Below are 27430 nucleotides of genomic sequence, written 5' to 3' on the forward strand. Positions count from 1 at the left end.
TTTTCAGTGCTGCTTTTCTTTGTGCACAGGTCCCCTTAGTAAGACTCGAGACTCCTGAGTTATCTCCAAGCATGACTGTGACATTTGCAGGTGGTTTGTTGGGGTTTTTTTGGGTTTTTTTGTTTTGTTTTTTTTCTGATCCGCTGCTTTGAAAGACCTGAGCTGATGTTGCTTGAGATCTCCTATTGGAATTACAGTAAGGTCTAATGTCGCAGTATTTAAAAAAGCTTTCTTACCAGCTAAAAAGCTGGAGATTGGAAGCGCTCGGCAGACTGGCCTGCTCTGCTTACACCTGATCTTCATAGATTGCAAGTGGCAGTTGTTGATGGGCTCCTATAAACCGCGTAGTCTGGGGGCCACTCGCTGTTAAAAGGCGGGAGGCTGAAGAGGGGAGCAAACACAGATCTACGTGCTGGTGTAATGATATATGATAGCAATAACAAGCAATCAGATTTCTCATTTTTTGGCGTGGATCTCCAAAAGTGTTTATCGAAGGTAGCATTACTAGAATGAATGATACTGCAAAGCCATTTAACCAGGCTCATTTTTGAGAACCGCTTCAGTTCTCGATCTCTTGTGTTTCCTCATTTCCACGTTTAACTGCAGTGGAAAGACAAATGGTCGTGACCTCCTCGTTACGTTATGCTTTGAGGTAGGTATGTACCGGGGAAGGCCGAAACATTAAAAAACCATAAAGCAGCCCCCCCCTGCCCCCCCCCCCCGGGGTGTTTTATAGTAGGTTCTTTAAAAGAAACCAACACCTGTTGAAATAGTTACTTCAATGTTTGGCACAAATCCCAAGCAAGCCTTTTTTTAACAACAAAAACATATGTACAGGCCAGGCGAAAAGCACAGCTAGTTCTGATATTGTGCTTTTAGTGCTCTGCAGCTATGAGCTAGAGGGGCTGTGACTCATTAAGTGACACCAGCGCGGAGCATTTCTCTAATTTCATATATTGCTTAGAGAGTGCTGGGTTGTAATTGCGTGTCAAAAGATCGCAAAAGAAGGGCGGGACGGGGGCTTTCCTGCTTTTTAGATGGGATCTTTTGAACCATTTGATACAGCACACTGTGAATATTTTATAAGCCTTCGGGCTGAGGGGATCTATCTGCCCTCTGGTTAAGAAAAAAAAAAACCACATCAGCCGCTTTGTGGCTGGTATCCTGCCCCAACAGTTGAAGCTTTTGAGAGTGCCCATTCCATGGAGAGGTTTCATCTCTAAGAGCTGTTTTTCTGTGTTTTGGGTTAATTTGGTTCTTCAGCTAAAGCAGTCGATTTTGATTGTTCTGTGTATTTGAAAATTGGTGGCTTCTAGGGGAGATTCTGTGAATAAAGGGTATTCGAGTTGCTTTCCTAGGGATAGTTTTAAAGATGGAAGAATGCATGCACTGTTTTCCTCGGGGTGATCTTGTTTTCTCCCCCTCTCTTCAGGCACTATTGTAATCTATATACCCCTAAGTGTCAGCATGATCTAAGCAGGTTGGTCCCTGTTCACTCTGTCCTGTCGTGGTGCTGTCGGTGTGCAGCGTGGTGTCTTCACTGTCAACGCCACTCAGCATCTCTGCAGAGATCACCTTGTCAACACGGAAGGTGCTGGCTCTTCCTTTTCTTTGCTAGAAACATCTTCACTCAACCTCAGGGCCTTTGCGGTAAAACTGTAGAGGCAGGGCCACTCGTTTCCATCTTGCCATTTCCTTTGCTTGAGGAAAGTGTAAAGAAAAAAACCCCAAAACCACGTAAACATTCAGTTTGGGAAATGCCATGTTTTCTAGTACTTTCCCAAACTTTGCTCTTCAGCATTGTGGCATTGCGAGGCAAAGGCTTTCAGATCCATTTGAATGAAACTAAACCAGATTTGTTGATGTACACACTAACGTACCTTAGCAACCAACCTGTAGCTAGTCCAAGATCTGAACGCTTAGTCTTTAAACAATTCTTTGCTACCAATCTAGGAATGTTCTTGCATTTCAGAGTGCAAAACCAGCCAGTTGACATCTAGTGAGGAACAACATACATTATAAAATATGTACTCCTCCACAGTGGGAGGAGAGGGAACTTATGTAAGCTCATTTCTTTGCTACTTTAATTGTAGTTTCTTGAGTGCTTGGAAGATGCATCCCTGCAAGCAGGATTGTTGTGTTCAGATGATTGCCAATTCTGCTTTACCAGTGTAAAATAGGGCTTTGGTGGCAGCATGGTATTAAATCTAGATGTGTTGAGTGGGAACGTTGCAGAACTGAATGAGAAATTGTTTTAAATATTGGTACTACTGAACTAAAAAAATGGGAAAGGTCACTTAACAAAAGATTAATCAAAAATCATAGCTCTTATTAACAAGCTGTTGAGACAGTATAGTCTTCTGAGGAGTGGCTGAGGGAGCTGGGGTTGTTTAGTCTGGAGCAGAGGAGGCTGAGGGGAGCCCTCATCGCTCCCTACAACTGCCTGAGAGGAGGCTGTAGCGAGGTGGGGGTCGGCCTCTGCTCCTGGTAACGGGTGATGGGGCGAGGGGGAATGGTCTGAAGTTGTGCCAGGGCAGGGTGAGGTTGGACATTGGGAAAAATCCCTTCCCTGAAAGTGCTGTCAAGCTCTGGAATGGGCTGCCCAGGGAAGGGGTCGAGTCCCCATCTCTGGAGGGATTTAACAGCCGGGCAGAGGCGGTGCTTTGGGACAGGGTTTGGGGGTGGGATGGCAGGGGTAGAGGAATGGTTGGACTAAAGGCTTTTCCAACCTAAACGATCCTATGATTCTATAAGTGACTATGAAAATAAGTTGATGTTTGAGTAGGAAAGAAACAGCTTTCTCTTGCACACTTTTTTGTACACCAGAAATGTAGACAACTACAGGAAAGCATGCGAAAATATTTTAGTAGCGAGATGTCATTCTGAGCTGAAGATGATAGCTAGTGTTTAGTGAAACTTTGCAGACTGTCACGTTTATTTTCATGCATACCTGCTCAGTAAGGAATCCTTTACTGTTTGGTTTTCTTTCGCTGGTTGGGTTTTCTTTGAAAACCTGTGTGTCTGCCCTTCCTATGGAGCTTTTCCTGGTGCAAGAAACAAGAACGCTTACCTGCTGGTGGAAAGCTACAGCTTGCACTAACATCTCTGGTACCTAGATTGCTAAAAAGTTGAATATTTGGTTGAACAGTATAGTCGATATACTAAATTAAGATGACTTTCTTATTTGTATATTGCACACATGAGCAGCTGGTTAATTTTGATATTAGAGTCACGATCTGACTGACACGGGGTTTTTACGTCCCGGCTTTCAGAATAGCAGGTGACATGAGAACCATGTGGTTTCAGGTGGTGGTTATTTGTTGGAAATTGCATACGGTTGCAGACTATGAAGCTGATTTTTCTTCCATCGTTTTACACCATCACTCAAGACCTGGCCTGGCAGTTTGCCAGCTGTGCTTTGTGGAGAAGTTGAATTTGTGCTGTTTATAGATGGTATCCATTCTCAGTGATAGCGGACGTGGAGTTAAGTCAGTTAAAACAGTTGAAAAATAAATGACTTGCCCTTACGCTTTCCTTCTCCCTTTCTTTTAGTTACAGCTGCAGAAAACCCAATATTTGCAACTGGGACAGAGTCGTGGCCAGTACTATGGGGGGTCACTGCCAAATGTTAATCAGATTGGAAACAGTGCCATGGATCTGCCCTTCCAGGTGAGTTTAATAGGGTGTTTCTTTCTTTTTTGGTGATCAGTGCTGTGCCTGCATGCTATTTTTCCTCCGAGGAGACCATGAACTAGCTGCTGGTTCAGAACATAGCACCATGGCCTTAGCAGATCACCCGTTTTTAAAATTTTTTGCTCTTTTTTTAATGGAACATAGCTGTATATGTTTTGTACTGTATATATCTACCGTTAGATATTAGTTCTGTCCCCAGTCACGATGCTTTTGTCTCGAGAATATCCAGACGTGATGCAGTTTCTTTTTCAGTGAACACTGATGGTGGTGGTGTTTTGGGTTTGGTTTTTTTTTTTTTCTGTTCCATACCAAATTCATAATGAAATCTTCTGCAAAGACTCAAAGCAAAAGTGGAAGCAAACAATGCAAGGCGATGTGGAAGGCGCTGGGAGATGGGGGTGTGGAAGAAGGTACCCCATGGTGGGGTGTGTGTTCCATGGGAGTAACGCATGGATTTTAGGAGAGGAGAATGGGGAACGGGACACGAACCAGTATCAGGATGGTCACTTTTCCTTGGTCTGGCTGAAAAGTAAATGTAGAGATGTACTGGCTGATGTTGTATAGTGGATAGGATTAGGTGATGGATACTTTTGGGACTCCTGATTTCTATAGTTAGTTGATTTAGGGTGCTCAAAAGAATTACTATTCCTGCATTAGTTTTCCTTTTTTGAGTAGTAACATGTACATTTTATCTCACAAGGATGTGGTAAGAATTAAATTTTGCAGTTTGTGGTTTTCTGATGAAGGCTGGCTTAATAAATACAGAGAAACTATTGATGACGCTCTCTAACTGTGCCTTTTGAAATATATGTCGACAGCTGAATTTGTGGAGGTTAAAAGCTTGAATCTTGTGCAAGAGGAGAAGCAAATGTCCATTTTAATCTGGTCGCATTTAGGGAATACAAGTGTAGTATAAATTTAGGGTGCAGAGGTTTGTTACGAAGTCCTTAGTATTACTCCACCAGCGTCTGGTCTCTTCAAGTTTTTCTCTTTAGTTTCTTGTTGGAGAGGTTCATAGTTACTGTTCTTTTTAAGCAATAGTATTTCAGTATTGTTGTGCTTGATGGCCATTACTGATGGTTATTACATAGACTCTTTTAGTCCTGATGCTAACGGAGTGCTTGAAAGTGCATATTCAAAAATTCCTGAATGGCGAGAGGAGGATACTGAAACAAATTGTCCTTAAACTCCAGGTTTTTATATATATTTTTTCATGCACACACAAAAATCCAAAGTTGATACTGTTACAGATCACAAATGGTGGCAAGCAACAAAATAAAAACATGTATTTATATCAGTGATGAATGCTTTCCAGGTTTTTCAATTTTAAGCAATAATACGATGAAATTGCCAAAAGATACTTGTACGATGTGCTGATCAGGCGCAGCCTGTCTGGTTGTCTCTGGTGAGAGCGTTAGTGTCTGAGAATCTTGGTTCTTTGCATTTACAGCACAACGGAGCTCTGGCAGAAGCCTTTGGAGCAGTTCCTGTCTCTTTGGTAAACAAGTATTTAGGTTTGTGCAAATACGTATTTAGGACTGGTGTACTGTTTGCCCAGGTGGATACGTATTTTAGCACATGTTACACTTTTTCTGGTATGCACAGTATTTATTTGATTCACCGTCCCAGCTCCAAAGGAGTTATGGTCTGTCACATAAATACAGGTTTTGCCATGCATCCCAGTTTGGAACATGCATAATAATTCCTGTACAGACTCCCTGGACTTGCTATGGTCTGTCATGTGATTACTTATGATTTATGGGGGATTAATTTGATGCAGATGGTGGTTTATTTGGCACTGTCTTGGCCTGTGATTTAAGCAATCTCTGAGCATGTGCACTTAGCCTGCATGTTGAACTCCATCGGGAGAGGCAGAATGATTACCCAAATGCTGCTTGTCACCAGGGGGTACCGAAATGTCACCTGTCAGTAGGTTCCACTCCTTGCTTTCCCCCTCATCCACCATGCTCATTTTTATTTCTTAAGTCAATGTCTTGATAAATCTTAAAGGGACACTGTCACTTTACAGCACTGAGCTTTTTCCTTCCTGTCTGTATTTAGCTGCTTTTTTTTTTTTTTTTTTTGACGTTTTGTGGAGTTTTGGTTCTGATCTCAAATCCCTAAATGTTTTTCAGGGAAGTGAGACAGTTTTAGTTCTTCATTTTCCAAGTAAAATCGATGCTCAGATCGGGTTTTTTTAGTGTTTTGTTTTTGTTGTTTTTTTTTTTTAATCACAGTTGTTTACTATAGTTAAATGTCAGGTGTCCTGCAGGGATGGGGATTTTAATGAAGGTGTGTTGCCTGGTGTTTGGTCCAGAGTAAGTTCCGTGGGATGGTGGCTGAAAGAAGCCAGACGTGTTGGAGGTGATACCCATTTTCTGATTTCCCTAAGCAAGTTAGGGATTCACTTGGGATCTTCGTTCCTGGAAAGCCAGAGAACAGCATTGCCCAAAAATTCCTTGCTCTGTAAATTGTAGCCCTGTGACAGGGCATGGTCCATGTTTACTTGTGCCACTGTTGCACTCAAATTAGAGTTTTGTTTTGTTTTTATATGGAAGTCTTGCCAAAAAAAGGGAAAGCGTAAGAAATAACTGTTTGTGCTCAACTTTTTGTCTGTATCCTCATTGCATTGGTTTCCTTTTAAATTCCAGGTGAGGTCTGCATGCTGTATGCTTCAGACCAGCTGCTTTTTTAGTAACGTTGTGGTTGGGACCACTGGCATAGGAAATTGCTTTTCCTGTTGTCCTTCCGAGCATGCATGTATTCGCCAGTTTTGCTGCTTTTTGGGGTAGAATTGATGTAACAGTACAAGGAAGAGTTCGAGACCTTCTGTTGTTGTTTTGGAATGACGAATATTCCCAGTTCTGTGTGGTGCCAGTTAGGTAGAACTAGATTGTTGTTCAGTGTTTGCAGCAGAGATTAAACCAACGTGTTGTAGTTTAAATTACTTAAAATTGAGATGCTATGACTTGAGGTTTCTAAGTCTTCATACTAGAAAGTCGTACTTGCTCAGGAAGTGAAGCAAAACACCATGATCTTAATGGCTGAGAGTACAGTAAAAAGTCACGGTGCTCTCTTGCTAGTCCCATGTTGACTTAAGCAATATTCTGCTGCATATAAAGTGTTGGCCCTGAAACGAGAAAATAAACATCACGGCCACTTTGCATCCATTTATATTAATGCAGCTTGTGTGTGCGTAGAGGGAGAGGAGACTAATATTTGCTAAAGAGAAAAGAGTTTAAAATAGGAGAAAGACTCTTTTAAAAGTTACTACAAACAAAACATTTAAAAATAAATGTAAAACTTTTTAGAAATAATTATTTAAACAGCCAAAGCTGGACACTTTTTAAAAAAAAAAAAAAAAAAAAAGAATGTGGAAGCCAGATGGTTTCATGGCTTGGCAGACAGGACAGTGCATTTGCCACGTTCAGCACCTGAATGGAGGAGGAAATTTTGGATTTCCAAACAGATGGTGTTGAGGGACTCAGCAAAGCTGTTCACATTGGCAAGGAGTGGAAGACTGTGTAGCTTTTTTTCCCCAGAGACCCATATATTGCTGTTGAAGTACAAGTAGAGGTTGACCATTCGGTACTTCCTTTCCCCCTGCCCCCCACAGGTATACACTGGGAAGGACTTGTGAAAATGTAGAAGTTTTCCAGTTTCGCCTGGGAATTTACCTTCCCTGTCTTTTCTCTGCCATCCTCACTCTCTGAAATCGGTTGCTGATGGGTAAACTCTCTCAAGATACCAGTGCCAATAAGACTCAAAGTGGAATCAACCCACCTAGGTTCACTGTGCAACCTGAATGAAATGAAAATCACTTAAAAAATATTGGATGCTGTAGCTTTTTCTAGACAGAGGAGGAAGGAAACTGCTTTTCTTTTTCTTTTAATTCTATCAGTGTCCCCTTAAAATATGCTGAAGGGAGGGGTAAAAGGAATTTTGGAGAGAACGTGGAGTGTTCCGATGAATGTCAGGCTCACTGCGCATCTTCTTCCTGCATCTCCTGCCCTTGTAGTTCTGGTTGTCAGCATGTTCCTTCTGGATGCATGCTGCATGCGGCACCGAGGGAATGTGAACAGCAGTTGCCGGTAGGCTTCCTGCCACACTCACCTGTGGTAGTTCAGGGATACAACGGTTGGAGAGCAGAGCTGATTTACGAGAGGGCAGATCTAGCATGGCCTGCCTCCACTTGTCTCTAATCTCTGTCTGGAAGAGATAGCCTTGGTAATTGCTTTCCATGGCTGTAGTGAAAATGTTGTTGGAGGAAAAATTTACGTGGTTACACTTGTCCATATCTCTCTTGAGTTTTATTCCTTAGAATAATACAGTCTTGCATACAGTATGAATAGGTTCTGGGTGCTCGTGCATGTATTTTTCTGCTTATAACTTCACGTGTCTCTCTCAGACTCCTTTTCAGTCATCAGGATTGGACACAAGCAGGACAACTCGGCATCATGGTCTGGTGGACAGAGTGTATCGTGACAGAAACCGTCTCGGCTCCCCGCATCGACGCCCTCTCTCTGTGGATAAACATGGAAGACAGATATCCTTTGGTTCATGAGCTGGCAGTGAACACTTACCTTTTCAACAGTATAACGTTTTTCAGTTTTTACAGTTCCCTTCTTCCTCCCCTCCTTGCCTGTCAGCGGAGTTGCTTCCCATCTCTGTGCAGTTAATGTCATCTGCTTTTTCTGAACTGTGATCTATTCTATAAATACCTCCTATTCTGTAAAGTAAGCATTTACCTTCCTCTGTTTCCTCAGCAATAAGTGGGGATAATGATACACACGAAGCTGAGAGGGATTGAGATCCTATGATGGAAAAGGCAAGGCAGTCTTGGTGAAACAGAGTTTCCCTTCAGAACTGAGTAAATCCAAACCAGAATAATACTTTGCAGTTCATTGTGCATTTTATTACAAGTTGATTCATCAGTGTAGCATTTGCCAAGCGCTATTTCTTCTTGCCATTTATGAAAATGAATTAGCTTATTATTTCTGACTGGCTTAAAATGTGCTGCAATCAGACTGGCTTGATGGGGCTAAAGGGGATGTGTGAGTGGGAGAGTGGAGAGATGACAGCTTCTCAGGGAAGAGTTAGATGCTCAGAAAGGGAAAAGGAGGATGGTTGTCCTGTTGCTCAAACATTACAACAATCCAGATAATATTTTGGTTTGAGTGTCCTTTTAAAGTCAGTATGTTCCCCGCAGGGAGTCTGCTTGCCTTTCTCGTGTGAGCCTAGTGGTTCTGACAGGGTAATTCGAGTTGTTCCTTAGGAGAAGGTTTCAAGTAGGCCTCCTACTTCAGTGAGAAAGTGGCGTTCTTCCCCTTAACTGATGGAATCACGTGGACAGCTGCCCGTATGGCACGGTCTATCTGTCACCCCCATCAGACACAAGCTGGAGAAGGTTAGTGGCACAACTCTGTGTGTGTGTGTGTTAGTATTTGCACTGCGTTCTCTGATACTACAGCACTTTCCATGTGCAACAGAAGCCTTTATTGTTCCCCACAACAGCTGGTCATCTGAATTGTCATGACTTCCTGAATTTAGAAATTGCTTATTCTTTTAGATGACCTGCTTTTAAATGACAAGTGTGTCAGCTAATGTGATCTTTTTAAGGGTAAATCTTGCCAGGTGTTCCAAGGCAATCCCCAAAATTGTTGAGTTGTAAAAGACTTGGATGTTTCTCACTGTGCAGAAGCTGGGCTAGCCTGCCCTCGCAAGCGTTCGAGTGGAAAAGAGCACCGAGTTGCCAGTTCCTACCCCTCGTGCATTGGAGGTGCCAAGTTCCCTAAGTGGTGGACTACATTCCCAACCTAGGCCAGTTCATCATGAGAGATGGGTTGACCGTGGAGGTTCCCGTCTCCACAACACAGATGCATCCTGAACCAGTCGTTTTCCCTCCCTATGAAACAGGGATGCTTTCTTTTCAAAGACTAGTATAACCAAAGTATGTATAAGCAGCTTTCAGCTCAAAAACTGCATTATTTGATCATGCATAATCTTAACAAAGCATATCAAATTATTTTCTAGTGACAGCAACCAATTTACCCTATATTCTTCTCAATCCCATTATTGAAACAATTGCTCTTCAAACTTGAAGTAATTTGTTCTGTGAGTTGATTGTTTCACAATGTTGTGGTTTAACCCCGGCCAGCAGCTAAGCCCCATGCAGCCGCTCGCCCACTCCCCCCCGATGGGACAGGGGAGAGAATTGGAAGAGTAAAAGTGAGAAAACTCATGGGTTGAGATAAAGACAATTTAATAGGTAAAGCAAAAGGCATGCATGCAAGCAAAGCGAAGCAAGGAATTCCTTCCCTGCTTCCCATCAGCAGGCGGGTGTTCAGCCAACTCCAGGACAGCAGGGCTCCATCGCGCGTAACGGTGACTTGGGAAGACAAACGCCATCACTCCCAACGTCCCCCCTTCCTTCTTCTTCCCCCAGTTTCTATACTTGGGCATGATGTCATATGGTGTGGGATACCCCTCTGGGCGGTTGGGGTCGGCTGTCCTGGCCGTGCCCCCTTCCAGCTTCTTGTGCCCTTAGCAGAGCAGGAGAAGCTGAAAAAGTCCTTGATTAGACTAAGCACTACTTAGCAATAGCTAAACCATCAGTGAGTTATCAACACTCTTCTCATCCTGAATCCAAACCACAGCCAGCTACTAGGAAGAAAATGAACTCTATCTCGGCCAGAACCGGGACACACAAGGAAATTGTGCCTGGTATATGCCATTTATAGATTTTGGTTTTTTAATGCAGAGTATTCCGGTTTTACTGAGTTGGTTACATTTATCTGAGATTAAGCATTCTTTTATTTAGAGAAACTGGCAATAAAAGTGTTGGCTTTACCTTCCTTTCAGGACGAATTCCGATTCTGCCTTGCACCAGAGTACTATGACTCCAGCTCAACAAGAATCTTTTTCAGGAGGGTCACAGGACATGCAGCAGAAAAGAGGTAAGCAGAGGAAAAACAGTAAAAGTATTTGTAACACAGAAACCATCGTACTTCTGATTTATATGCACATGCATTGGTGTTAATCTATTTCTATAAATATGTGTATGCATAATGCTTTCTAGATTCAGTTATGCAGGAATTGGAACAAAGGACCACGTTTACTCTTCTGGGTACTGAAATTCAGAAAAGATTATACAAAGCTAAGATAGAACGTTTTCTTGAACGCCGTATCCTGTTATTCTAAGACCTTGCCCTATGGGGAAAAGTAATCTGGGCTTGTGGGACTGTGGTGGTTAGACTGCTCTCAGCAGTACTAGAGGTTTACAGTTTGTAGTAACTTCTAGGCCAATGTGGAGATCACAGGCATTTCATGGTCAGTGATATGATACCGTAAAGTAGCAAGATATCATCTGGTTTTTATTTATGGGATTGAGATCACCAGTGAATCGACCCTTGGAGGCAATGCTTACCAAGAGTGCTCTCTGATAATATTTCTCCTTACAAGCTGGAGCAGCGCAGTCCTCCAGCACTAACAATTCTGGTGCCCTCTGCTGGCCCTTGTTCCAGCTGTCAGATCAAGAAATACATTAAAAGCTCTTAAATCTGTGTAGAGAAATTTAATCCTTAAATAACCATTCAGAGACAGGTGAACACACAACACTCGATGCATAGGCACTGTGCTGCAGCTCTTCCATATACATCCAGAGCTGTAAAACATTCAATAATGATCATCTTAAAACAGGGTTGCATAAATATGGATTTATAGTCATCAGAACGAAAGGTTGCTGTTGATACATCCCTCTGGCCTGGCTTTCTTTTGATGTTTCTTTGTCACCTTGCTATTCGCATGATGAAACAGCTGATTGCTTTGAACAAACAAATGTGCTTGGAATATGGAGAAGTAACAGCTTCATAGAGTTTCTCTATCTGGGGGAGATGGTCCGGATTTTTTCCCCGCTGGAAATGTCCTATTGGGCACCCGTTAGATGTGGCAGGTCTACATCGCTTGTGCAGAATGCAAAAGATGGGAAGAACTAGGTCCCAAGATACACTCTTCCATTTAGAGCTAAACAGACTAAATTGGAGGCCAACATTTTTTTAAGTGTTATTTGGGGGTTTTTTTGAAGCTGATAATGTCTCCTTACTAATTAAATAAGATTTTAGTCTCTTCTGGTGTTCATTTTTTAAAATTCTGATCTCCTAACAGTGTGCCACTGTTCCATATTCATTGATAATAGGTTACTGAAGAGCTTTCAGATGGTTAAACTCCTAATCTGAAAATTTCTGACTGAGAAACTTAACATTCTGCGATGATTCCTGTTGTTCTCATTTTTTAGTTTTATTACTGACTGTCCCTGGAATGGAGGAAACCACCTCTGAGGCAGACAAAACCCTCTCTAAGCAAGGATGGGACACTAAAAAGGTAGGAATCTCACATTTCTAAGTGTAGAGATTTTATTTTCTAAACATATTTAGGTAAATTAATGCTCTAAATGCAGTCAACAAAAACAAACTTGCAGAGATTAGAGGTTAAATGCATGAAACATTAGCTCAGAAAGGCACTTTGTATGTATGCGTGGATGCACATGTTTGATTATATCAGGAGAAACTCTTGAAATTTGAGCCTTGTTGGGCCATAAAGCAGAAAATGTGACAAATATCTTCTGAGAGCTTCGCAGAGCTCTTGTGTAGAAGAGCAGCTCTTCTGTAGAAATGTATTAAATTAAATACAACTTACTAACTGAAATAAATCCTAAGCATGAATCTCTAGCAATATCTTTGCCTTTAAAAATGTCTTCCTTCTATTTTAGACTGGGTCATCGAGACCTAAATCATGTGAAGTTCCAGGAATCAAGTAAGTTTTGAGCAATTTTTTTCTTTAAACAGCATTGAAATCTTTTAAGAAAGAATGTTGTATATTGAATGTCCTCTTGGTTTTGAGTTTTCTGAAAAGCCCTTAGGTGGTTTAACACTGCAGTAGATATAAAACAGAGCCTATTACATCTCTGGTTTATCAGAAATACAATATACAATTCTGTATAAGGCACCTTCCTTTTTAAAAAAGATTTTATAAATATCTGTCCAGGCTGAAATTTAAATTGAGATGTGTCCTTTTTTTTTTTTTTTTTTTTTTTTTTTTTTTTTTTTTTATTTTCTTTCTCTCCCTCTAAATAGCATCTTTCCATCAGCTGACCAGGAAAACACTACAACACTGATTCCTGCTACGCATAACACAGGTGGCTCCCTGCCAGACCTGACAAACATCCATTTCCCTTCCCCTCTCCCAACACCGTTAGATCCTGAGGAATCCACATTCCCAGCCCTGAGTAGCTCCAATAGTACCGGAAATCTTGCTGCCAATCTGACTCACTTGGGCATCAGCACTGCCAATCAGGGTAAGATCTTAACTCGGAGGTGTTTTTACAGGTTGTCCATAATATGTCACTTGTCTGAAATTATGGAAGTTGCATTGCTGAATATTACTGTTTTGTCTGTGAGGTAATTGCACTTCACCGGTGATTGACGTTTCTTTGTAAACAAGTTTTATCAAGCCGTTTCTGTACGAAAAAGTGAGAAAGCTGCAGTTAGTTATATGACTTACAAATTGTCTTTCATTTTTGTTATGTTCCTGGTGCCCAAATCTGCTATTTGGTTTTTTTTTTATTTGTTTATTTTATGTATAAATTACAGGAGTGCCTAGCATTGAGCACATGCCTCCCTTGTAATTCACTGTGCTTAACCCCAACAGCACTTGTGTTATGGAAAGATCTTAAGCAGGCCTTTTGTTTTCATTCCTTTAGAACGTTTTGGTTTTTTTCAGTGTGAGGATGCTTTTGGAGAGAGAACATTGCTTGCTTTATCTGAAGCAAATTTTGTCTTTTGAGCAATCGAGAATAATGTGGAACCTTTACGAGGCATGCTGGTTTTTGTAAGCTTGACTCCTTAAGTTTTGAAAATATCCTGAATATTCAGGCTACATAACATAGCGGGGCTTTGGGCAATAATACCAGTGTGCACCTTAATATCTCGCAGCTCTCATTATGGTGCCTTTGTGTTGAAATCGCTGCCTTCCTAGCGGTGTAGTTTTTGTTGCAAAGCCTCCTCCAGCGCTGTTGCTGTTTGAGCTGTTCAGCACGGTGAGTCTGACTTGTGTTTGTTGGGGTTTTTGGACTTTGACAATACTGATAATTTAAAAAAAACAACCAAACAAACTACAAACAAACATTATGTGCCATGCTGGCAATTTATAATATTCGTACTGATCACCTGATAATTTCAGGACTTGTTAACGTTATAGGCAAATAGTCTAAACTAGTGGTGGTTGTTTTTTAAATAATCTCACAGGGTTGTACTCGAGAATAGTTGTGAAGAAGGTCGCTTTTTTTTATTGTCAGTGACCGTTGCAGTCAGTGATTCCTAGAATAGAAATAAGGTGCTGTATCCAAAACTACAAGTAGATTTCCTGTCTTAGGCAGGATTCCCTTACCCTCTTAAAAATCCTCTCGTATATTGGGAAAAGGAAATCATTCTAATCAGGTTCATGTAGTGTTATGACTGAGCAGTTGTATTTAAGAATGAAGCAAGAAGACAGTTTAACCATTTGAGCACCGAGTAGGTCAGGGGCGTTCAGCACCCTTTACCAAGTTTTCTGGTCTCAGAAGGGACAGAGATGGGCTGTCTCTCAAGCAGAACTTAGCACGTCTGCGCCAAGAGCACTGTTGTATGTATAGAAAGAAACAAACTACTTGCACGGAGTTGGGCCAGATTGGCTTGCTGGATTTTTTGACGTACCCATAATTAGCAAAGTAAACGTTAAAAACCCAAACCGGTAAGTATATAGTTGCTTTGAAAACATTTCCTGATCTATCAAAGCCATAAACTGAAAAGATATACTCATTGATGATTTTTCTGCTTCTCTTTGGAGACTATCCCATAATTTAATCATTGGCATAGTCAATGTTTGGTGCTTTTTTAACTGATTTTTTCCAAACCTCCCCTGCCTCTGTTTGTTTTCTAGCTCTTCAGCACAAAATGTAAAGGCTTTTGAACCTTTTGCAGGAGCTCTGTGCGTTGCACAGGCACGCCCTCAGCAGCCCCAAGAAAAGGTGGGGAAACAAACACCTGTCAGGTTACAAAGAACTGCCAGCAATTTAAGACTACGCATTTGTGCATTTGAGTTTGTCGGTTCGCTGACATGTTCCGTGAGACGGTGTTGATTTTGAAAACATCGCAGGGGAAGCCAGGCAGTTTTCAGAATCTGCGCGGTTTGAGCCAGTTTGCCTGCTGGCTCCTTGGCAGCCTGGACTTCCTGGCTCCCTGGCAGCCTGCCTGGAAGCCTTGAACATTTGCCAAGTGCCTAGGAGCTCGCAGGCTTTGTGAATTCCTCCTTTCTGGCAGCTCTAGAAGAACAGCTCGCTAGCTAGAGTGTCCTGAAATCACTTTCGGGGTGTCTCAGTTCCTCTAGGGTGAGGCAGAAAATAAAGGTTTCAAAACTTCCAGATTTTTGTCTTGAATTTGAACAAAATTACAATACTTGAGTTGTTTATCCCTACCCCCTGCTAGGTCGTGGCTCTCTAGAGCGTGAAGGATATTTCCTGCCTTCCTGTGCACTGGTATGCCATTAAAAATTGAGTGCTTCCTGTGTAACCAGTCTTTCTTCTGCATTTTCCATTAAATGGGTGTTTGCTTTTACAATATCGCAAGTGCCCTCTGATTAGTCTTGTTATGCGATCTGTTATCTTCTTCCTGAAGTTTGAGCCCTTGCAAACAGAGCAGAATGTGCTTCTCCGGGGTTCGACGCGTGCAGCCCGGGAGGTGTGCGAGAGCAATACCAGCGGTATCTGTAAAGCCCTGAAGCTGCTCTGCCTATTCCAATTTCAAGTCAGTATCTCTGTGCGAACCTGAAAAACTGTGACTGGTTTTGGTCTGGGATAAACCACAGGGACCTTCCTCTCATGCTGATGCTCTTCAGCCTGACAAAATTAATTGCAAATTGGCTAACAAGTTTGAGCCTGATTGGCCAAGGTGCATTCAGCACTTTGTGTTAAGTGATTGTCCACTTACGCCGTTCATTTTTCATCATTTAGGTAATTACCTCTATACAAGTATCAATAAACCATTGCTCTGCTCCTGTTTAAGCTGGTTTGTTCCTTCCTGCAGGAATGACGACGACGCCAGCCCCTTCCCAGCAGCACCGTCAGCCAGCCGTCAGCCCTCTCTCATTGAGCGCAGACTCAAGGCGACCACAGTCACAGCAAATGTCTCCTACGCTTTCCCCTCTGTCACCAATTACTCAGGTAGAAACTTACTTGGAGAATTAAAATTTCTCAATCACAGATTAATTGTTTTACCTAGGGAGAAGCTGGCTGAAACTTCATCTCTCTTGCTCTGTAATTTTCTTCTTTAAAGGTGTTCATTAATTCAGAGCCTTAAAAGAGGAGTGGTTTGTAGAGGGGACAGACTTTTACTTTTGCTTTTCTAAAACTGTGGTAAAAAACATTTATTAGGACACTTTTCTGTAACGATATTGTCCCAAAGTTAGTTGTGAAATTTGAAAGACATTTCTCTAATTCACGAGAGAAGCTCAATTAGCTTTTAAAATCAATTTCATCAGTGTGCCTCTGTGACTCGGGTATCCATTTCTGACCTTGGTGTTCAACTGGGCTTTTAGTGTATTTGTTTATCGTACCCTGGAGGTGATATTAAGCCTTTTGAGACATGTTCTTGGCTGTTTCTGAACCTTTAGGTAACATTTTTAAAATGCAAGATCAAACAGACAGTGCAGTTCTCTTGGTGTGAAACTTGATGTGCTTGAAAACAAAGGGGAATTACCTGCCAGCGTGGTGATTTTGATTCTTCTTTTTAAGGCCGTGGCTATGGATGCGTTGTCTCTGGAGCAGCAGCTTCCCCCATACCCATTTTTTACCCAGACAACTTCCCAGCAACAGCAGCAGACCCAGGTGGCAAGTACCCTGCCTCAGAATACTCCTTTAATGCAGACCTCTGGTTTACAGCGAGGAACACAACTCCCCCCGCTCTCCGTCACAGTACCTTCTACCATCCCACAGTCACCGCCGGGTAACCAGACCCAGCCATCAATGGGAATAGACATCAACTCGGTAAGCTTGGGCACAGCTCAAATGATAGAGCTTTCATTTGGAAAACCTGGTAGCGTACAGCGTGGTGTTAGAGTTCGAGCTGGACAGCCCTTGAAGTAAATATGCTTTTAGGCTGAGTCTGAAGTAGACTTGGGTTTGGTTGAACCCACATGTAAATGTTTTACAGAGGAAAATTTGGTTTTAGTGTACGCTTAGGGTGGCCGTAGTTTCATAAAACGGTGTCCCTTACGATGTCATGTTTGATTAGACCTGCTTAACCACATCAGCATTTCTTTCATACCTGGCTGCTGCCATTGCATTGATATATTTTCAGGCTGCTAAATGTAATGCACCCCCAACACACGTGTGTTACACAGTGTGCTAGAGACTGGAGGTGTTAGCAGGTTTCTTTATCAAAGTTCTGTTAACAAGCGTTTTGCAAAAGTTGGAGAGAATCAGGTATTTTTCTTGTACTCTCTATATTTAGAACCCTTTCATTTTAAGGAATTTTAGAGCATACATGATTATCTTCAAAAATTAGATTTGTGGCTGCCCTCAGATGCCCAGCAGAAACAGAGTGTATACATACATACATACAGCAATGATTTATGGACAGATCTCTTTTTTTGGCTTGCTTTAACCTGGTCTGTTACAAAATGTTGTGTCTCCCTCTGCATATGAAAATCCAAAATGCAGAGCACGTTCTGGGTTACAGGCTAGCTAGGGAGGAATTTCACAGCTCATTCTCTGCTCGTTCTGCCCTGCTGTGTAGGATTGTGGTTGTCCGACCCGTTGGGTCCTCTGGCAGTGTTGTAGAGACAGTAACAGGGTTGAGAATGAGAAGAAGCCGTTGTCTATTGATCTAGCACTTGAGCGGGGATTTCCTCTGGGGATGAAATTTTTCACAGTTTGTGCTGATAAGTGCTTCTTGAAAGAAGCTGCTTCCCTTTCCAGATTGGAAGGGGAAGAGGAAGAACAAATCCGCAGTGGAAAGGATACTGACCCACTCAAAATGTGTCCGAATGTTTTGATTCTAATACTCACGTAGCTACCAGTACAGACGATTCTGATTTTCATTCCTTGCTTTCTGTGTTGCTTTCCTCATCCTAAACTTCTTTGTCACCTTAACTTTGAGGGTGCTGTGCTTATCTTTTAAAGCAACGGAAATAATTCATAAATAAAGTTAAAGCTAGTTTATTGAAAAGCCGTTTGAGCTGCGTTACAGCCTCACTGACAACTTCCATGCAGTTTTTGTAAAGCAACGTTGAAATTAATTTTGCTGTAGTTTGGGTGTCTGCTTGAAGTGTGGAAGTAGCAATGCGTAGCGAAAAGGGTTAAGAGGTGTTTCTTGAGATTTCCAGAGTTCGGTGTCGGAAAGCATCGGTAGTACAACCTTCTCCCACACTGCAAAGCCATGTGATTAAGTTTCTCCTTTTCTTAGAACTACTGGATTGCAGGTTTTCCTCAGTCATCGGTTAATTTCTAAAGGAAATATAATGAGAAGAGCTGTACTTACTATTTATGTTAATTAGTTCAACATTCTATTTAAATGCCATTAAGATTATTAATTTGTTCAAGTCCAGGGTTCTTTATGACTAAAAAAAAGGTAAATCTTTGAAAATGTGTTCTCAAGACGTCTGAGAACAATGTAAATGTAACTAATGTAAACCTGCAAAACATTGTGTGGATTCTCAGACAATGTCTGTTCCATGTCCTGGGGTAAAATGCAGCTTTGAGAAGGGTTCCAGTCTGCATGGTTATGGATTTCAATCTTGATAATGCACCCAGGCTATTTAAGAGTAGGCAGAGTAATAGGAGAAGGATTTCCAGAGCAGTGTAAACACAGGTTAAGAATGTGTGGGTATGGCAGTTGAAGAATAAATTACATTATTTTTGAGTTATTCCCAGCTTTCAATACCTTTCCCCTAAATCGCTGGCTGACCAGACTTTTTTTTTTTTTAATAAATTGAACGTAACTGAGAACAGTGAGAAAATATTTCAACAGTTTTGCTTGTACACCAGCACTGCCCTGCTCTCAGCCATTCAGTCAGACAAGACCATGCCACGCTGATACCTTAACTCTCTCCTTTTTGCGGCATTGTTCACAGTAATCGTGTCTCCATACATAGCCAAGAATTGCTGAAGAGGATGGTTTCTCCCAGCTTCCTCGAGCTGTATACGCCAGAAGTTTATAATTTTTCCAACCTTCCATCAATCCCATGGTCTTTAATTCTGTGTTGTTCTGTAGGCTTCACTCCAGCAGTACCGCAGTAATGCTGGATCCCCAGCCAACCAGTCTCCCACCTCTCCTGTCTCCAATCAAGGCTTCTCTCCTGGCAGCTCCCCTCAAGTAAGGGACTCTGTGCTTCCACAGGCCTTGCTTCTTGTGTTTGTTTTTAGTTGAGTCTCTCCATTACTGACCCATAGTTGTCTCACTGTAATTGTATGTGCCTCATGCATTACTGATGTCTCATCTTGTTTGCAGTTTCATTCAGTTCCAGAGTTTTTCAATAGCTGGTGAATTGCCTTTTTATTGATCAAAGCTACTATTTGAACGCAATTAAAACTCGGTTATTTCTTTGGGGTGTACTGTGGACAGAACCTCCAGGTAGACCCCCTTCCATTAGCAATATCATGTAGGATAAGGTTGGGAGGGCAGGGGAGAGAGGCAGAGGGAAACTTCAGTGCCTCCAGCAGCAGGATAACTCCTGTGGCACTAAATATCCCTTGTGTGGCCAAATGCGTTTACATCAGGACCTTTTTTTACATGGGGAACATCCACTTTGAAAGAAAACACTGGAGAAAATGCTCTTAAAATGAGCAGTTGTATCTTGCGGCTTGCAAGTAGTGGGTTAGAAACACGCTTTCTGGCATGCTAGCTGGTTTTTCTTCCTGTGTACGTATATACTCGCACATCCACATGTCCTAAATGCAAGTCACAGCTTGGGGTGTGTGTGTAATCCTACGACGGGGGATTTCTATCGGCCAGCAGCAAGGCAGTTAAAAGGAAGGCAGTCTTTGGGGCTGCCCCTAATGGAAGGGAGTGAGTGTACTTTCAGTTTGGAAATAACCTGATGCTGCTAAAGTAGCTCCGTATGACTGCCCTTTTCCTAAATCCCACCTGTAGAAACAAGGTGCGGGAAATTCTGCAGGAAATTCTTCTGGAACGTCACAACAGAGTCTGAAAATACATTTTCTGTTTCATCATTTAACGTTTAAGGCTGTAAGGAGGATCCTATCTAAATAAGTGCTGCCCCTTCATGGTTCCAAAGCAGAAGCTCCGTCTCTCCTTGCCATTAGCCAGAGACAGGTCGCTGGTAAGCTCAGTCATAGATCCGAGTGTCAGGACTGTCTGGATTTTCTTAACCCTTGCTTAATTGCTTCTTAACTTCTCTCTCTTCTGCCTGCTTCTGCCAGTTCTGCTGTGTTCTGTGTGTGGCTCAGAGAAAACAAGCAAACTTACTCCTCTAGGCTGTCATGTAGAGCAAAGCTGTTGCCAGTCTTGCTGCAAATTCTCAGGTCCAGTTCTCATTTGGGCAGTGCATCTGATTTTGATTTTTGCATTGGATTTTCTTTCCCCCTTGACTTCTCAGTAACTCTTTCCTGGATTTGTCTGCAGGCTTGTTGCCACCGGTCAGTCCCAAGTACTGGAGTGCAGCAAGCACTCCCCGGTGGAGCACACACTTGACTCTAATTTTTCCTGCTGGGCCTGTTTATTCCTGTACACTCTTGCTTAGGTTTTGCTGTTTTCAAGTGGGACACCATAACTCACGTGTGAAAGGAAGAGGGTTTATTAATATCACTTAATTTAGTATTGGCCTCTTAAAAATACCCACACAGTTCTTTGTTTTTGCTAAATTAAAAATAAGGCGGCTTTCCTGCCTCCATCGATGAACCAAAAGCTAGTGGTGGCAAGCGAGCTATCTGTGGTGGTGGTTGCAATGGAGAGAAGCAATGGGGGAAGAAAAAACAGTTCAGAAGAAAAAATTTGTCTTGGTTGTGATTATGGGGGCAACTCCCAAATAGCAGGATCCATTAGACTGTAGCGCAGTCTGCCAAGAGTAAAGGCAGATTGGTTCCAACAGCAGAATATGCCCATCGTGGAACAGTCTGGCACTGGCTGACAAGAGTGGAATAAAGTAGGTGTGACCGGGTAGGCGTCCTCCACTTGCTCCTCTTTCTCCGATTAATTTTAGGTTAAATCGTTCTGCAGCGTATCAGTACGATGAGTGACGTGCTTTAAAAATAGAAATCTGTGGTTTGATTTTTATCACATACGGTTCATTCACCAGAAGTTATTTTTCATCTTTCCGCATCTCCAAATCTATTTGCTCTTGTGTTTTAGATGTGTGTTTGTTATATGAAGGTCTTCCTGTTCAAACACGGATTGAAAAGCTCTGCTTGTAGTTCTCAGCTTTGTGTTTGCATGGCTTTTCATTGACAATGGCTTGTTTATTACTACTTCGCTTTTCTCCTCTAACACCTGGCACACTGTTCCCATTAGATAGAAATCTGCTTTTTTTTAGTAGAATGGCTGTATACTGGATAATATGGTATGTATTTTTAGATTAATAATTTAAGCCAGGGGTTTTGTGGTTTGGGTTTTTTTTTTCTTGCAGTCACCACATCATTAACCCAAGAAGATGTACTGTTGACAAAACAGACCTCATCGAGTGTTTCTGGAGGAGATGGTGTTAGCAAGATGTTTTTCACAGGGCTGTCGATAAATTATCCTAGGACTCTGAAGTGTTGAAGTAATGACATTTCCAGTTGATTTCCTTTGGGAGTTTCAGTGCTTACAGATGTAATAACGGGTATGCTTCAGAGCGAGGAATAAACAACAGGCTTGTGTGTTTTGTTAGGTTAGGAGTTACTAACGGAGACTTGCACAGATAGATTTTGGCCTTCTGTTTTTTTATTTTTCACGTTGCCCAAACTTTTTAGGATGGGAGCAGTGCTTAGGGGAATGCCAAGATTGTGGGTTTTGTCCTACTTCCAAAAAGCTCCTGTAAAAATGAAATGTCAGAGGTTAAAGGAAAAAATACCTTGATTCTCTTTGGAGCTCTCAAATATCAATTGTATTTCTAGTGCTGGTCCAAACTGGCTTTGATTCACATGAAATATGTGGCATCCTGAAGCGCAAACTTTTTACTAGAAACTGTTATAAACCATCACGCAGCTCTGAAGCCATGCCTGCCACTCAAGATGGGAACGATAAGAGTTAAGCTTGGCCGGTCCTGATCTGCTTGCTTGAGTTAGTTCTAGGTTCTGACTCCATTTGTTTTTTTAAATTTTTTATTTTTAAATTTTTTTAAGAAAAAAGTAACACGTGTAGCAGGTTGAAGAATGTGGAGTTGGAGTCGTTGATCAAAGTGTGATGGGGCAGCAAGTACAACATCAGTGGTTTGAAGAAAAGCGTGGGGTGTTTTATTTAAGTAGTGCTTTGCTTTTTCTCTTGTAACGTGGCTCTTCCTCGTGACGTTTGGTAACTTCCTCGTAGCCCTGTCTTTATAAATTGGAAGACCGGTTCCAGTTACGACCAGTTTCCATTTTATAGAATCACAGAATGTTTTGGGTGGGAAGGGACCCCCAGAGGTCACCCAGCCCAACCCCCCTGCAGGAGCAGGGACACCTTGAACCACATCAGGTTGCTCACAGCCCCGGCCAACCTGGCCTGGAATGGTCCCAGGGATGGGGCCTCCACCCCCTCTCTGGGCAACCCCTGCCAGGGTTTCACCACCCTCACTGGAAAGAATTTCTTCCTTAGATCCAGTCTAAACCTCCCCCGCTTCAGTTTAAAGCCATGGCCCCTTGTCCTGTCCCAGCTGGCCCTACTGCTTCTAAGGAGGGTATTGAGCAGGGTGTTAAGCTGCAAAGATGTCATTACTGTTCTGTGGTCGTTGCTGTGACAGATCGTAAATGTCCAGGAGAGTGAATGAAAATCTGATTCTTGGCTCAGGCTGCATTTAATCAGTCTTGAGGATGAGCTGGCTTCATTTAGTTAAACCATTTATTACTGAGAAGTTACCGTAACGAGCTCCTCTGACAAAGATTTGGAGGCAGCTGCCTGCTGCCCCTCCCGACTGCCAGCGCCGTGCTTTAACTGCAGCGCCACGGGGCTCCGTCAGGCTGCGCTTCCAGTGTGCTGGCGTTACCCAGCAGCGCTGTTCTGCAGCAAATCTCTCTCTTCTCCAAGTGCATTCAAACCATACCCACGCCCTCGCGTGCAGCTGGTGGAAAGCGCTTCCCGGGGATGCTCAGAGCAGTTCTTGGATCAAACGGGATCTGCTCAGCAAGGAGTTCGGGCGCACGCGCAGCGTGTGCTGAAACTCGCAGCCGCCTTCCCCCAGCGGAGTCTCGTCCCCGGGCTGTGAATTCCTCCCTTGATGCCACATTTATCCAAAAACATCTGTATGTGATAGCCGAGGATTCTGGCTGAAGGTGGGAAGGTTTTTGTTTGCTTTCAAAAGAATAGGTCGTTGCTTCTTTCCTGATAGTCCCCTCTCATGGACGTTGTGGGCAATTTAGGGTTTGGTTTTTTTTTTTTATATGAGACTTCCATTCTTTTCCTTGCATGCACCCTGCAAATAAGCCGCGCTGAGGCACGCTACTGATGTAGGAGGGAGAATGTTTACAATGTGATGTTTGCTGAAATTTTTACGTTCACCGTTGTGGACATCATCCTGTGGTTTTTTGAGTACCTTTGGCTGTGTTCAGTGCTTTTAACTGTGGTGGCTGTCGTAACTCTGCTCTGATATTTCCTAGGCTTTAGCTTAATTTCATATGCTGGTTAGGTTTCTATGGAGAAAACCTGTAGCCTTCCTCTCTTAATGTGTAGATAAAACAGCTGGAAAATGCTATGCAAGGGATTGAAATTTTTTTTTTTTTCCCCAAGATCGATACAAACTCCATGCCAATTGTCTTTTATAGACACCATCTTTTGAGCTGCTCTCCATCAGTAGATGGGGTTTTGTTCAGCTGGAGCGTCAGAATTTGTGACAGTTTTAAATAGGAAGTGATATCTGTGCTGTCTTTTATATCTGGCAATTCTGTGGGACGGTACTGAATAGTATTGAAACATTGACCTCAAATTCTCGGTCACCTATAGAATAATTGATAAATGCTGGAGAATAACTGATCAGTGCTCATCGTGCTCGAGAGGACAGCTGAGCTAGCCGGGCTGGGGAATTCCTCCTGAGATTCCTGCCTTCGAACTGCTGATACAACATGCTTTACCAGGCTTTCTCGTTAACTTTTCTGATCTGCAGCTACAGTGCAATGACTTTCCAGTGTCAGTTTAATTTTGGCATGTTGTTGTCTCAGTGAAGCTGGCTGTTCCGTGAACACGCGGTTGCGGGGGCGGTGAGCCCAGGCACTACCTGCAAGGCTTTGCATTGCATTTTGTTTTAACATGCAGTTTATTTCTGCGTGGGGTTTGTCTTTCACCCCCAAAAAAAAGTTTACAAAAAAGCTGAAGTTGCAGAGTGATTTTTTTTTTTTTTTTTAATTATTCCTCGTGTGACCTCGCGCACTCGTCTGTTTTCATAAACCAGAAGTTTTATATGTTGTATGTCCTCTGTGAGGAAGTTTGTTTGGTTTCGTTGACTGTATTTTTGTGCTTACCGAAAGGCAGCGTAACGTGGAAGGGTTTGCGTCTTGGAGGGAAATACCAAAGGCTTTATGAATTTGCTGCTGGTTAGTGGTTGGTAATTATAAAGGGCACCGCTAACTAACTTGGAGAAGAATCGGTTGGAAGGCTCGAGTCGCTCGCACGCCGTGGGTACGTCTGTTTGAGATTTTTGCACCATAAAGACTCTGTTTTGTTTTCAGCATTCTTCCATTCTGGGGAGTGTATTTGGTGACTCCTATTATGATCAGCAGATGACAGCTAGGCAGGCTAATGCCCTATCCCATCAGGTGAGCAAATTCATCTCGGATTTTCAGCTATATTTCGGCCACTTTCAGCTTAAAATAAATATAGATCAACTTCTGATTATTTTATGGGAGATCACATTTTGTCCATATAGTTTTACTTCTGTTATTTTGAGTTTGCAAGACTCAGGGATTTATTTTCTTCTGGGTTTTTTTTGTTTGTTTGTTTGTTTGTTTTTGTTTTGTTTTTCTTTTTCCCCACTCTTCCTTCCCCTTCCTCCCTCCTAACCATGGTAGCAGATGTTTTCAAAGGTGTTCTGCCAAGTGTATTGGATAAAAAATAATGAAAATAGATTCTAACACACACCCCCCATCTCTGGCTGTAATTGTGTTTGGGAAGGATTCACTTGTAGGTGGTAGCAATATTTACTCCTGAATTTGGCAAAAGGCTTGTGCGTGGCACCAAAACCTAGCAAGCAGACCCATGCCTCCGCTAGTTTGGCCAGCCAGTGCGTTGATGCCTTCAACTGTGAAATGTGCTCTGGTAGCAGGAAAAAAATGAGAGAGCTTCCGAGAGGCAGTGCTGCTTGATGGGCAGATACCTGAGTTAGTAGCATGAATTATGGGGTTTTTTACTTTGTTTTAAAGCTACCTTTTCTTTTGTTCTTACAATACCAAAAGCAATGATTTTGTTTTTGCATCCACCCTCTCCTCATTCCCCTGCACTCTGAATTTGGCAGTAAACTATTCTGGAAAGTTAAGTGAAAATAGATGATATTTTGATCAACGAAACCTAAAGATGAATTTGTTTGCCTGTCTCTTTCAACATTACTTCCCTTTACTTGAGCTTTGTAAGTTGTTTTGCTGTATTTCCTGATGGTTAGAAGTAATAATTCCTTTGTGCCTTGGTCTTCAGCTTGAACAGTTTAACATGATAGAAAACGCCATTAGTTCCAACAGCCTGTACAGCCCTTGTTCCACCCTTAACTACTCCCAGGCGGCCATGATGGGACTTACCGGCAGTCATGGCAGCTTGCAGGACTCGCAGCAGCTCAATTACTCCAGCCATGGAAACATCCCCAACATCATTCTTACAGGTAAGCAGATCACAGCCTTAACCGACAAGTAAAACCATCCCGTGTCGGGGTGTCTCTTCGTCGCACAACGTTAGAGCCAAGAAAGGAAAAGGGCACTGTTGCCTTTGAGGGTTTTGTTTCACCTCGTGTGAATGTTTGTGTTGCTGGTCTGGCGTGTCCCCCGTGTGCCAGGGAGCCTGACCCTCTCCTTCAGTCCCAGCAAACAGGTGGAGCTGCGGTGGCAGCACTTACTGTCCTACAGACTTTCCCTGCCTCTGAATTTACTGGATCCTCCGTTAGGGAGAAGCGGTGAAAGCCAAACCCCTTCCTCTGCTGCTCTGTTCGAGCTTGCCAGCAAATGATTTTTTTCGTGTCACATGTGGTGGCAGATCTGGTCGCGGTTGGACGTTTGGAAACAATTTCTGCACAGGCCACTGAGAAAACTGTAGCTCAGTCTGTATCTCAGGCAATCAGCGAACCAGTCTTGCTGGTTTGGGATCGTGTAAATTAAGGTTATTGCTCGTAAAGCTAAGGGGGAGCGAGGAGACTGAAGTGACGCCACGTTGTGGCCCCCAGATACTTGTGTGTGAGTTTTGAGTTGTGTTAGGCTGTTACGATGGTTTTGAGATGCTCTAACAAATCTGTAATCCATCCAGCTGGAGACGAGAATTGACGGTTCTCGTCTGAACTTCAGCCTTAGCTCAGCAAATTATTCCAGAATTTTTTGCAAGCTGTTTTGTGACTGTTCTGCCTGGAGGATATCTATTTGCGAAGTCCTACCGACACCTTTCCCTTCCTCTTCCCCGCAGTGACAGGAGAATCTCCTCCCAGCTTATCAAAAGAACTGACCAGCTCTTTGGCAGGAGTGGGAGACGTCAGCTTTGATACGGATTCCCAGTTCCCTCTGGATGAACTCAAAATTGACCCTTTAACCTTGGATGGACTGCACATGCTGAACGACCCAGACATGGTCCTCACTGACCCCGCCACAGAGGACACGTTCAGGATGGACCGGCTGTGAAGCGTGGACGCCAGGAGCGTGGGAATGACGCTTGTTCCTGGAGCCCAGCCGAACTAGAGAGTCCGACGGGTCAGTCGTGTCAGAACAGGGAGCTGCTGAGAGCCGCAGCTCTGTCCTGTACAACGTGTACAATGAGTAAAGCTTGTCGTTCTAAGCTTGCAGCGCTGCAGACCCCTACTCCCTGTCGCGCCGTATTTCACCCCTTATCCACTCGTTGCCATTAATGAGTAAGGAGTTTCCATCAGCCTTTTCCTCTCAGAGCCCCCCCCTTCCTCCCACCAAAGCTCCAGCGTTGTCGGTTCAGCCTTTGCACTGGAAAGGGGGTGGTTTGGGGCAGGCGAGGAAGGTTCGGAGCCGAGGGTAAAGATTCTGTCTAACGTACCAAATCGTTGGCTGCTGTTTGGGACGGGGAAGCGCCCACTCCGCTCCCCCCTCTCCCCCCCGGCCCTGATTCGAAAGCAAATCTCCACGTTGCCACCCTCTGCGAGGGGCTGGGGGCGGCTTCGGCCGTTTTCACTCTGCTTTGTGACAGCTGCTCCGTAGAGTAAAGCGCTGCTTCCTGTATCGATATGCCAGGTTTGTTTCCAGGTTTGTTTCCTCGACTGTCGTCCTGCGCCCACTGCCTCCTCTCATGCCCTGAGCAAACTCGCGTGCTTGGCGAAGCGGAAAAGCAGCCCGGCAGCCCGATGGCCTTTTGTAGCTGGCTAGTCAAAA

General features: G+C 43.1%; 1 protein-coding gene across 1 annotated transcript; it reads left to right on the plus strand.

Annotated features, from left to right (window-relative positions):
* The first annotated feature begins 3294 nt into the window (after positions 1-3294).
* On the plus strand, positions 3295-27430 carry CRTC1 (CREB regulated transcription coactivator 1). Its single transcript, XM_035898180.1, has 14 exons — positions 3295-3306; positions 3553-3669; positions 8102-8239; positions 9039-9100; positions 10555-10649; positions 11987-12072; positions 12461-12504; positions 12825-13045; positions 15810-15946; positions 16517-16768; positions 18996-19097; positions 24578-24664; positions 25536-25716; positions 26505-27430. The coding sequence occupies exons 1-14, from the start codon at positions 3295-3297 to the stop codon at positions 26714-26716; spliced, it is 1746 nt and encodes a 581-aa protein (XP_035754073.1). The 3' UTR covers positions 26717-27430.

Source organism: Egretta garzetta, unplaced genomic scaffold (genome assembly GCF_000687185.1).
Source record: "Egretta garzetta isolate BGI_Z169 unplaced genomic scaffold, ASM68718v1 scaffold567, whole genome shotgun sequence".
In the NCBI taxonomy this organism is placed as follows: Eukaryota; Metazoa; Chordata; class Aves; order Pelecaniformes; family Ardeidae; genus Egretta; species Egretta garzetta.